This window comes from Peromyscus leucopus, chromosome 23 (assembly GCF_004664715.2).
Source record: "Peromyscus leucopus breed LL Stock chromosome 23, UCI_PerLeu_2.1, whole genome shotgun sequence".
In the NCBI taxonomy this organism is placed as follows: Eukaryota; Metazoa; Chordata; class Mammalia; order Rodentia; family Cricetidae; genus Peromyscus; species Peromyscus leucopus.
The window spans coordinates 11,723,469-11,735,453 of record NC_051082.1 but is presented as its reverse complement, the minus strand read 5'-3'; the positions used below and the strand labels follow the sequence as shown (position 1 = coordinate 11,735,453).

General features: G+C 53.4%; 1 protein-coding gene across 1 annotated transcript; it reads right to left on the bottom strand.

The window, feature by feature from the left end:
- Positions 1–1,123: 1,123 nt before the first annotated feature.
- Positions 1,124–9,250, bottom strand: Sds (serine dehydratase). The gene is made up of 8 exons (XM_028878785.2): positions 9,144–9,250; positions 6,016–6,170; positions 5,128–5,167; positions 4,736–4,875; positions 4,547–4,638; positions 3,737–3,964; positions 2,977–3,101; positions 1,124–1,488 (listed from the first exon to the last, which is right to left on the bottom strand). Exons 2-8 carry the CDS (start codon positions 6,166–6,168, stop codon positions 1,283–1,285), a joined length of 984 nt encoding a protein of 327 aa, XP_028734618.1. The 5' UTR covers positions 6,169–6,170; positions 9,144–9,250; the 3' UTR covers positions 1,124–1,282.
- Positions 9,251–11,985: the final 2,735 nt, after the last annotated feature.

Below are 11,985 nucleotides of genomic sequence, written 5' to 3'. Positions count from 1 at the left end.
TTGGTTTTGAGGCACAGCCTTTGCTCTGTAGCTCAGGTTGGTCTTGAACTTGTGATCACTGTGCCTTCGCCTCTCGTGTGCTGGATTTACATGTGTGGGCCGCCGTGCCTGTTGTCTGTTTTTCATCCGTCAGTCCACTAATCTGTCTCTGTTCACTTGTCTGTTCCAACCTATATGTCTACTTATCCCTGTTAGTCCCTCTGTCCATCCACCCTTCTGCTCAGCATCCATCTCATGTGCTGCATTCTGGGTCCTTGTCTGGCCTGCCCTGCTAACCCCCAAGACCCTAAGTTCTGCTGTGAGGCTCAGAGACCCACAAGAAACCTTGTTAGGAAAGTTAGGGAATGCTCTCTGTGGCGAGCATAAAAACTGACTGCACTGAGGTAGACCAGCAATCCAGTGTCCTGGAGCCCTGCCATGCTGGGGTGGGCAGAGGAGTGAAAGACCTGTTCTCTTAGTGCCCTGGGGTCCTGAGAGGTGTGGGTGGCTCGTCCCAGCCAGCCCAGTGCCTGTCATGTCAGGTGTTTTGAGTTTTGTTGGAAGAGAGGGGATTGTGGGGTTTGTTGTTGTTGTTTTGGTTTTTCGAGACAGGGTTTCTCTGTGTCGCCCTGACTGTCCTGGAACTCACTCCGTAGACCAGGCTGGCCTCGAACTCACAGAGATCCGCCTGCCTCTGCCTCTCAAGTGCTGGGATTAAAGACGTGCGCCACCACCGCCCGACTGTGAGGTCAAATTCATTTCACCGTCCCTGCCCTGCAGCCGAGTATACAGGGTTGGTTTTCCTGCACATGGTGGGGCCGCCGGTGTTTTACGGCTGTCCTTGTCAGTAAGGACTTCATGTTAGAATGTGGTGGCCTTGCCCATGCATCCCCCAGCTGCTTTGCCCCTACCCTAGATCTCTCTGCGGCTTAGCTGTGGTCCCCTCTCCAGGTTGATGAATGTGTGGGCCCTACTGTTAACACTAGTCCACTGGGAGACCCAAGCCACCAGCATGTGGGTGGGGAGCATTGCTCCTCTGGGAGCCAGGGCAGGTATGGCAGGGTGACCAATGCACTCTAGAGGCTGAAGTAGGAGGCCTGGGCTGCACACAGACCTCATGTCAAGAACAAACAAAACTCAAAAGTCTTTGCTTTATAAATATATATATTTACTTATTTACAATGAAAAAGTGCATGTTATAAACATGGGTAAAGGAGGGTGGGACCACTGTCAGGTGCATCCCCTGCCCGCATTACTCAGAGGGGGGGGGCGCCTGGTGTCCCTTCTCGGGGAGGCCAGGACATCACTTGGGCAGCCCGTTCAGGCCCAGCTGCACCTTGAGCGCCTGCAGCTGTGCCAGGCTGATGTTGCTGCCACCACACACAATGACGACCAGCGAGGCCAGCGGGGCCGGCAGCCGGCTCTCGTTCTGCAGCCTGGACACCACACCACTGTACACTGCGGCCAGTGCCGCTCCACACGCAGGCTCCACCAGGATCTTCTCGTCATCTGTGGGGAAGGGGCCAGTCAGCTCTCCACACCAGGAAGTCTTGGACCAAACCTCTCCCTGTGGCTGAACCCAGCCTCAGTTTCTTCAGCCTGTGCCAAGCGTTCTCAGGTATCTGAGAGGGTGTCTAGGTGTGTGGCGGTAAGCTGCGGTTATTAATAACTGGCAGTGTGTTATTTTTCATCCTTTTTGGCTTTTTTTTCCCCTCCCCTCTGAGACAGGGTTTCTCTGTGTAGCCCTGGCCGTCCTGGAACTCGCTCTGTAGACCAGGCTGGCTTTGAGCTCTCAGAGATCCACCTGCCTCTGGAGTGCTGGGATTAAAGGCATGCATCACCACTACCCAGGTTCTTTTTTTTTTTTAAAGATTTTTATTTATTATGTGGTGTTCTGTCTGCATGTATGCATGCAAGTCAGAAGAGGGCACCAGATCTCATTACAGATGGTTGTGAGCCACCATGTGGGTACTGGGAATTGAACTCAGGACCTCTGGAAGAGCAGCCAGTGCTCTTAACCTTTGAGCTATCTCTCCAGCTGCCCCCCCCTCCCCCCGGGTTCTTTTTGACCATCTTGTTCCAGACTGAACCAAGAGAGTTCCATTACAGACCAGCTCCAGTCCAGCCCACCTTAGTCCTTTCCCTGTGACCCTGACTACCGGGGAGCTCAAAACAGGCGCTTGTCTTCCCTGCTGCCATGACTACCAGGCTCACTTTTTTTGAATTAATTATTTTTTCATTTATTTTACACACTGACCATAGTTTCCCCTCACTCCTCTCCTCCTCTCCTCCTCCTCTCCTCCTGTCCCCTCCTCCCCTCATCCACTCCTTCTCCGTCTTCATTCAGAAAGTAGCAGACCTCCCATGGGAGTCAACAAAGCATGCCACATCAAGTTGAGGCAGGACCACGCTCCTGCCCCTGCATCAGGGTTGGGCCAGGCAACCCAGCATGGGGATTGGGTTCCCAAAAGCCAGCCCAAGCGCCAGGGACAGGTCCTGATCCCACTGCTAGGGGACCCACACACAGACCAAGCTACACAACTGTCACACACATGCAGAGGGTCTAGGTCAGTCCCATTCAGGCTCCCTAGCTGCTGTTTCAGAGTTGGTGAGCTCCCAGGAGCTCGGGTCAGGGGTCTCTGTGGATTCCCCTGTCATGACCTTGACCCCCTGGCCCGTACAGTCCTTTCTGTCTTCAATAGGAGCTCGGCCCAGTGCTTGGCTCCCAGGAATCCACAAGGATGACCCCGGCTAAGATTCCTAACAATACCGGAGAGGGTGCCTGAACTGGCCATCTAATGCCATCAGATTGGGGACTATCCTAACTGTCATCAGAGAGCCTTCATCCGGTCACTGATGGAAGCAGAGGCAGGCTCACTAGTTCATGAGCAGCTCGGGTGTTTTTTTTTCCCACTGACTTGCTTTAGCTTCCATTCATGAGGCATTCTAGGCCGAGGAGGGAGGAAATTAAGGGCAAAACGGTCCCTTGGTACATACCCACGAACTTCTCGAGGGCGGCCACCGCCTCCTGGTCTGAGATGACCTCAGAGAAAATGGGGTGTTCATAAAACAGCTTCAGGGCCTGGGCCGCCACGGTGTTCACACCCAAGGCCTTGGCAACACTGGGAGATGGGAGTGGGAGACAAGGCAGAAGGATGCACGTGAGAGGCAGGAACTACAGGTGACGGGTGGGAATGGGTAGCCCATGCCCAGTCCCCAGAACCTGCACAGTGTGGTCTTGGCCGTCAGACTGGCCTGACTCAGACATGCCCTACCCCCAGCTTGTAACCTTCACCTACTTAGCTCACTGGCCTCCTGCTCCAGCCTGCCAGGCTCAAGTGAGTGGTGGGACAACAGACTCGAGGAATTCAGTCCCCAGCTTCAAGGAGCTGTCCCTCATACACTTTCTCTCTCTCTCTCTCTCTCCTTTTTTTTAAGTAGGGAGAAACAAAATTCAATTTTGTTTAATCTGCAAATTTGGGGTTTGGTTATAAATTCCTTGTAGGCAAGAAGTTGGTTTCTTCCCCCCCACCCCCATGTCCAGGATCAGCCAGGGTCTTGCACATTTTGGAGGTCAGATAAGCGGCCAGCAAAGAAGTGAGGCATGAGGGCCTCAAGACGTGATTGACATCACCTGCCATTATTCACATAAAGACTCGTGTTCAAGGCCCAGACATACCACACACGGCTGTGTGACTTTGGACAAACGACCAAAGTCTCATTTTCACTGAGTGTATAACGGAGGAGCTGAGCTCACCTGGTTATCTTGGGCAGGGTGACCAGCTTTCCTTCCTTGGTGGCTGCATGGAAGCTGTGGGCGCCGAAGGTCTCCATGGCAACGATGGGCACATCCTCCCAGCCCACCTCTCGAAGTCCCTGGACGACTCCACACATCAGGCCTCCGCCACCCACTGATAGCACAATGGCCCCGGGCTTGGCACTCAGTGTCTCCTTCAGTTCCTTCACGATGGAAGTGTGGCCTTCCCTGGGCAGGAGAAGGATGGCAGGTCAGGGCTGGGCTTCCTGAAGACACAATGGGTGGTTGAAGATGCCAGCTAAGGTCCATATTTGCTTCCATCCCAGGCAGTGGCGAACCTTGGAGCTGGCTTTTGCCCTCTCCCTGCCCAGCCATGGCCTCATAGGACACTGATTGTGTGGGAGACGAAAAACGTACCCCCCCCCAGAGGATGGCTGTGGGAGTTGGTGGATAACCCCCCCCCCCACTTCCTACCCATCAGTCGACACATTCCTTGGATGCTCATTCCCCATAGGTTCTCAGGGTCCCCAGGGGCTGAGGTTCCGCTGCCCATGGCAGATGCTGGCATATGAAAGCTACCTTCATCAGTGCATCCCCACCTCATTTGTTCCTAGTCACCCCCAGATGAGCTGATCTCCCTGAATCTCTGTATCTGGGGACACCCCCCCCCCCGCCATTGCTGATGTGTGCATCTGGGTGTTTGTGTGTTCTCTCCTGCTTACACTGGGTGTGTGTGCAACATGGAGAACCAGCAGGCGTTGCACATGATGGCAGATATGTGCAGTAAGGAGCGGGGTGGCCCCAACTCACCAGATGAGGGGGTCATCGAAGGGGGAGATGTACACCCAGCCTGGGTTGTTCTTTTCTAGAGCCTTGGCCAGTTGGATGGCCTCATCCAACATCTGCAGGGCAGTGGGAGTAGGAAGAGAATGAAATGAAGGGGGACCTTGTCCAGCTGTCAGGAGCCCCCTCACCCGCCTCCTGCCGGTCCTCACTCACCTCTCCCACCACTTCAACCGTGGCGCCTTCGTTCTTGAGCCGCTCGATGGTGAGGGCAGGGGTGGTGTTGGGTACAACGATGGTGGCTGGGATGCCCAGCCTCCTGGCAGCATAGGCAGTCGCCATGCCCGCATTGCCCGCTGTTAGGGTGGCATGGAGAGGGTGTGTCAGTAGAGAAGGTTCTGGAACCCTAGGTGGGGCTGGTCATCCCTTTCCTTTCAGGCTCTGAACTCCTGTCTCCTCCCAAGTGACCTCTGCCTCATTCTGGAACCCCAAATCTGGACCTCTATAAATGGGTTCATTGCTGCAGAGACCACGGCCCCAGAGAGGTGACGCGCCTGGCCTCAGAACACACAGGATAGGAAGGGAAAGAAAGCCTCCTGGCCACTTACCTGAAGAGCAGACAAAATGTTTACAGCCTTGTTCTGCCCTCTGTGGAGACAAGAAGAGGGGTCAGGCTACCTCTCAGTCCCTGCCTAGGGTCATCCCTCCCATTGGAGCATCCACACTGAACTCCCCTTCCTCCTCTTGGTATCTGAACCACCCTCCCCTCAGGCATATCTTTCCCAAGGAGACTGGCTGGGGTAAGGGAGCAGGTGTCAGTCTTGAGAGAATCTCATGAGTGGGCATTCCCTTAGCCAGAGCAAACCCTGATATGTGTAGCCTATTCTAAAATTATTTTTAGGAAGATGGTATTTATTTATTTACGTGTATGTGTGCATGTGTTGCCTGCAGAGGGCAGAAGAGAGCATCACATGCCCTGGAGCTGGAGTTACAGGTGAGCCGCCAACTTGGATGCTGAGGGTGAGCACCGTTCCTCTGAAAGAGCCCAAAGTGTTCCTAACTGCTTAGCTATCTCTCCCGCCCAATATTCATTTCTAACTATGTGCATGTGCGTGTAGTTGCTCTTGGAGATCAGAAGAGGGCGTCAAATTCTCTGGAGCTGGAGTTACAGGTGGTTGTGAGCCACCATGTGGATGCTGGGAACTGAACTCAGGCTCTCTGCAAGTGCAGCCAGTGCTATTAACTGCTGAGCCAGCCCTTATGATGATGATGATGATGATGATGATGATGATGATGATGATGATGAATTTACTTATTTTTTAGAGACAGGGTCTTGCTATGCAGCCTAAGATGCTTCCCACCCTTTTTTCACTTCCCACTGTTTTGCCTCAGTGTCCTGGGCGCTGAAATCTTGGGTGGACATCGGCACCCCTGGTTCTAGAACTGTCAGGTAGGAGGGAGTGCCCTTCCTGCCAGGATGCCACCCTGCCCTGTACCGTCTTGCAGAGGTGCCCAATGCCTCGGATCTTGAAGGAACCCGAGGGCTGGGAGCTGTCCATCTTTAGGTACACACTGGTTCCAGCCACTTTGGACAGGGCCATGCTGTCACGCAGTGGAGTCTTCACATGGAGGGGCTCCTGGGCTGCCATGGCTGGGGGGAAGGGAGGAGACGTAAAGAGTGAAGACAGGCCAGGCGCTGGTGGCGCACGCCTTTAATCCCAGCACTGGGAAGGCAGAGGTAGGCGGATCTTTGTGAGTTCAAAGCCAGCCTGGTCTACAGAGCGAGATCCAGGAAAGGCGCAAGGCTACACAGAGAAACCTTGTCTTGAAAACAACAACAAAACAAACAACAACAACAAAAAAGAGTCAAGACAGCTGCCCTCCTGAGCTCTATGACCCCCTCCCTTATAACCACGATTTTCAGGAAAAGGCACAGGATAAAATCTCAGCTGGGCTAAAATCTCAGCTGGGCTATCTACCAGCTAAATTGGTGGCCAAGCCCTCACCTTTGCCCCCCAGATTTGGAAGGTCATAAGTTCAGAAACTTCCTTAGGCTGCAGGGAAGAGTCTTGCACAAACATCCTTAGGCTGCAGCCTTGGGCAAGTTCAAGGGAAGGGTCTTGCACAAACATTCTTAGGCTGCAGACTTGGGCAAGTTCAAGGGAAGGGTCTTGCACAAGCTGGTTCAGAATGAGTCACAAAATCAGGGTGTGGATAAAGCAAGGCCAGGGGAAGTCAAGGCCTGTTTCTGGAAAGCCAAGTGGAACCAACCCCAGCCCACCTGCTTCCGTGAGCTCAGAACATGTCAGCAAACACAAAATAAGTGAGCCAAGTGGGGTCCTGTGGAGAGTGGCCCTTGAGTTCACAGGACCCCTCCATGGTCAGCATTTTTGTCCTATTGTATATTACTTATTTAAGCACGCACACACACATATGTATCCAGAGGTCAACATCTGGTGTCTTTCTCAATTGCTCTCTTTATTTTTTCGAGGCAGGGTCTCTCACTGAGCCTGGAGCTCACTGATTCGGTTGGGCTGGCTGGCCAGCGAGCCCAGAGATCCTCCTGTCTCTTGCTCTCCAATGCTGGGATCACAGGTGTTTTTTGCTGTGTTTGGCATTTTTTGATGTGAATTCTGGGGATATGGACAAAGGTTCTCATAGGAAGCCCTTTCACAGACTGAGTCATCTCCTAACGCAATATATGCTTTAAAAAAATTATGTTCTTACCATGTAGTCTAGGCTAGCTTTGAACTATTTATTTATTTATTTATTATTTTATTTTACAATACCATTCAGTTCTACATATCAGCCACGGGTTCCCCTATTCTCCCCCCTCCCACCCCCTCTCACCCCCTCCCCTTACCCCCAGCCTACCCCCCATTCTCACCTCCTCCAGGGCAAATCCTCCCCCGAGGACTGCAATCAACCTGGTAGACTCAGTCCAGGCAGGTCCAGTCCCTTCCTCCCAGACTGAGCCAAGTGTCCCTGCATATAGCTTTGAACTTTTGATCCTCCTATCTTAGTCTCCCAATTGCTAGGATCACAGGTGTGCCCCACCATACCTGGTGTTCAGCACATGTATATTTTAAAAAATGAGGCTTTGGGCTTGGTACAGGCCTGTAATCCCGGTTCTTGAAAGGTGAAGGCAAGAGGATTAGGCATTCAGGGACATCCTGGGCTACATAAGACTGTCTCAAAACAAAAGCAAAAAGACCTGGGACCCCAGTATTAAGCTATGAAAGGCTCTCATTCTCATTTCCTTCCTTCCTTCCTTCCTTCCTTCCTTCCTTCCTTCCTTCCTTCCTTCCTTCCTTCCTTCCTTCTTCCTTCTCCTCCTCCTCTTCCTTCTCCTCCTTTTTCAGATACAGTTTCTCTGTGTAGCCCTGGCCATCCTGGAACTTGCTCTGTAGACCAGGCTGCCCTCAAACTCAGAGATTCACCTGTCTCTGCCTCCTGATTAAGGTGTGTGCCACCACCACCTGGGGGCTCTTGTTTTTTTTAAAAAACAGAATTCTTTTTTCCTGGCATGGGGACCAGAGAGGCTACACAGACCCCTAGTTCACCCTGACCCCACAGTTCCCACATTGAGAGGACTACTCTCGAGGCTACATGACAAGTTCAGGTTTGGCTAATGGTACCATGAGGTCCCTTGGGTAACCCTGATAGTGAGGAAGCCTTTGGGTTAACACCGGCTCAGCCACTGTTACTCGGAAGCTCTGTGAGAAGCCCTAAGAGAGATCCAGGGCCAAGTAGAATCCAGCCTAGGCAGATAGTGACTCTTGGGAGCATCTACATATATGAGCACTTGCGTGTGCATGCGTGTGTGCATTTGTGTATGTGTGTGTGCACACACATGCTCCTGTGCACGTGCATGAGAGACTCAAACTTGTGATTCTCTTGCCTCGGTCTCAAGAGAGATGGACTCAAATTCATTGTGATTCTCCTGCCTCTCAAGGGTTGAGATAGCGGGCAAAGCCCACTAAGGCCCCTCTTCCTAGTAGACCCCTTGAATGACAGCCAGGGAAGAAGGGCATGGCAAACAAGGGTACCTCCAAACTTGTTAGCTTTAGCCTTCAGCTCCCAGCTAGGCCCCATCCTGACACACCGGGCCTCCTCTGGACCCAAAAGGCCCAGCTGCTGCAACCTCTGGCTAGTGGGTGGTTCCCACCACCTTGCAGACCCCTTCCAGGTGGGTTTGGGGAGCCCCGCCTGGTCCCTGCCCCAGGCTGCAACATTGGGGACCTTTGGAGAAATGGACTGGCTACTCCGTACTGATTCTCACCCCAGAGGCCAGTCCCGCCCGGCTCTATAGATGGTGAGACTCACGAGAGGAAAAAAATGTAGAGTCGGGGTGGGGGTGGGGTCTTGGCAAAGGTGGCTGTTCTGGGGCACGAGCTCCAGAGCGGAAGTCCCTCCTCCCCTGTCATTGGGCACTCAGCAAACACAGCCTGTCGCACCTCACCCCTGAGCTGGAGGATCCTACCATCGTCCCATTTTACAGATCAGAACACGGAGACTTGAATGGATGTGCCCCAGCCCCTCTTCCCATCCCTGGGTACCCACCCGACTCTGGCTGTCCCTGGCTGTCAGTTCTGGGGTGCAGCTGAGGCTGGGGTCCACGTACCTGGCACAGAAGGAGCTGGTCACAGCGAGCGAAGGGTAGATTGTGTCTGTGTTCTGGGAGAGTAGAAGGCTGGCAGGACGCTCTGCTCCAGGGCTTTATTCTCCGGAGAAACCTCTGGGCAGCCAATAAGGGCCCAGGCAGGCCACGCCCCCAAAGCCACGCCCCCTGGTCCAGGCTGGGGCGGTGGCTGGGGAGGGCATTCAGGCCTGGTCTCCATCCTGGCCTTCGTCTCTGTCACCTCCCCTTTCCTCCTGGTTTCTTCACTTGCAAGTAAGACACTTATCTCCCGAGGGCTTGGGGGTGGGGGTGGGGGTGGCACTAAAGAGCCCTTGCCAGGGCCTCAGGGGGGTTCATCCCACAACTACAGAAAAGCCGGGCCAAGAAACAGCCACAGCTCAGCCACATGGTGGCTCACACTTGCGACCCCCGAGCAGCAGAGGCAGAGGCAGGAGAACTAAGAGTCCGAGGCCAGCCTGGACTAAAGAGGGAGCTCTGGTCTCAAAATAGAAAGAAGGGGGGAGGGGAGAATGGGACTCAGCCACCCAACCCCAAATTAGTGTCAAACCATAAAAGAGGTTTATGTAGACTGGAAATGGGGCTCGGGTCACAGAGATAGCAAGAGGCGGGACTTGGGCAGGACTCCCAACCTTGTGATTGACAGAGCTGCTTAATGCCATCCTCTAAGGACTCTGCATATAAACGGGCAGATGGGTAAGACCCAGGGGACTGGGTTCAAATCCTGGCTCCACTGTTACTAGATAAGCGGTTCTAGGCAAGAACCTTGCCCTCCCACAGCCTCTGTTTGCTCATCTGCAGATAGGGATGATGCCAGGACCTCCACGCCAGGCTTTGCTGATGGGGGTGTGGGTTAAGCGACAGACTTGAAACTGAACAGGCAGCCAGTGTGTGCTAGTAGCCTTCATCATCACCATCACCGCAATCACAATGATATCACCACCACCGTTATCACCATCACTACTATCTTTACGACAATCACCATCATCAACACTACCACCATCATCATCACCATCATCCTCACTACCATCACCACCACCATCAACACCACCACCACCATCAACACCATCACCACCACCATCAACACCACCACCATCATCAACACCATCATCACCATCACCATCATCACCCCCATCACCACCACCCTCTTTATCAACACCACCATAATTATCACCATCACCACCATGACCTAAAACTGGGAGGTCTTCCATCTAAAAACTCTTCCAGCTTGACTCCAAGCCTCTGGCCTGTTTCTGGCTGTGTGCAGAGGCCTGTGCACCCACAAGGGTACACACACACACACACACACACACACACACACACACACACACACGAACACACGTGCACAGGCACGTGGCCCGACTGCTTCTTTCTCTGGCCTTCCCCAACCAAGAAAGCTCTCTTGTCCCATTGGCTGGGCCAAGAATACCGGTAAACACAGTGTGACTACGGCACAGTCGGCTTGCCCAGCAACCTCCCTGGGCAGAACAAGCTGTGTGTTGTCATTGGTCCCCTGGATCACCTACAACGGGGATGACCATAGGGTGTGGGTCAAGGACATGAGATAGGCAAGCCGGGATGACATGGAGTCACAAAGCCCTTGTGTCTATACAGTCACCTTGTGTCTTTTTACCAGCGCCTATTGCCAGAGTGATGGGGTCCTCATCCCGTGCCATGTATCTCCTATGTGTGTGTGGGGGGGGGGGGATCGTCTCACGTGTGCCAAGACACACAAGTGTGCCAAGACACACAAGTGTACGGGCTTCCTTTGTCCCATGCTGTAGAGAGGACAGGCCTGGAGGATGTCATTTGCTAAGAGTCATCAAGGAAGAGGGTAACTTGGAAAACGCTGTCTTGGGGACACAGAGTCTTTAGGGAACACAGAGCTGATGGAGAGAGTTGAACTGAGGACAGGCGGGTGGGCTGAGCAGTTTGGATACACCTGGAGGGTCTAGATTTCACGTTTTAGATGAAATCTGAGTCAAGAGTCTCACGTAGCCCAGGCTGGCCCCCAACTCACAAAGTAGCTGAAGATAGCCTTCACCTCCTGATTCTCCTGCCTCCACCTTCAGAATGCTGGGGTCATAGGCAAGTGCCAACTGTGCCTACTTTACTTGGTACTGAGGATCAAACTCAGGACCTTCAGACGTCTCAATAGAGACTATGAAATCTGGAAGGTCCTGGACAACCGTTATGCAGACACTAAGAGACCACGGAGGCCAACCCAGACTATTATACCCAGCACAACTCTCAATCACCATAGCCGGAGTAAACTCAGGACCTCGTACGTGCCGGGAAAGCACTCTCCCAGCTCAGTCCTATTCCCAGCCGCGACCCTTACCACCTTTTCCAGTCCTTCCCACACCTTGACAGTACAGCCATTCTCCAGGTGGGGTGTCTTTTGCATCCAGGGGGCTCTGAGCAGTCTCTGGAGATTTTTTTTTAGTTGTATCAGAGTGAAGAATATCATAGTTCCACATCTGTCCTAGAAGAGACACCAGCGGCTGCGGCTGAGGCACCGCTCCAGGGAGACATGAACGGACACTCTCAGCCCTCCTTTGTCCTGCCGTCTCTGTTCCTGGTGCTGTGGCCAGGACGTAAGCTCAAGCGTCCAAAACATGTTCTGTCCGTCTGCTCCTGAACCAGAGCCCCGAGAGGCCCCAAACGGGGCTGGCGGCTCACACCTCTCGTCCTAGCTCATGGGAGGCTGAGGCAGGACAGTTGTTACAGGTGTGAGCCGCCAGGCTGAGGTACCGAAGGAGACCGTGTCTCTAAAGAAAATAAAAAGTGGCCAGGTGTGGTGGCACACACCCGTAAACCCCACACT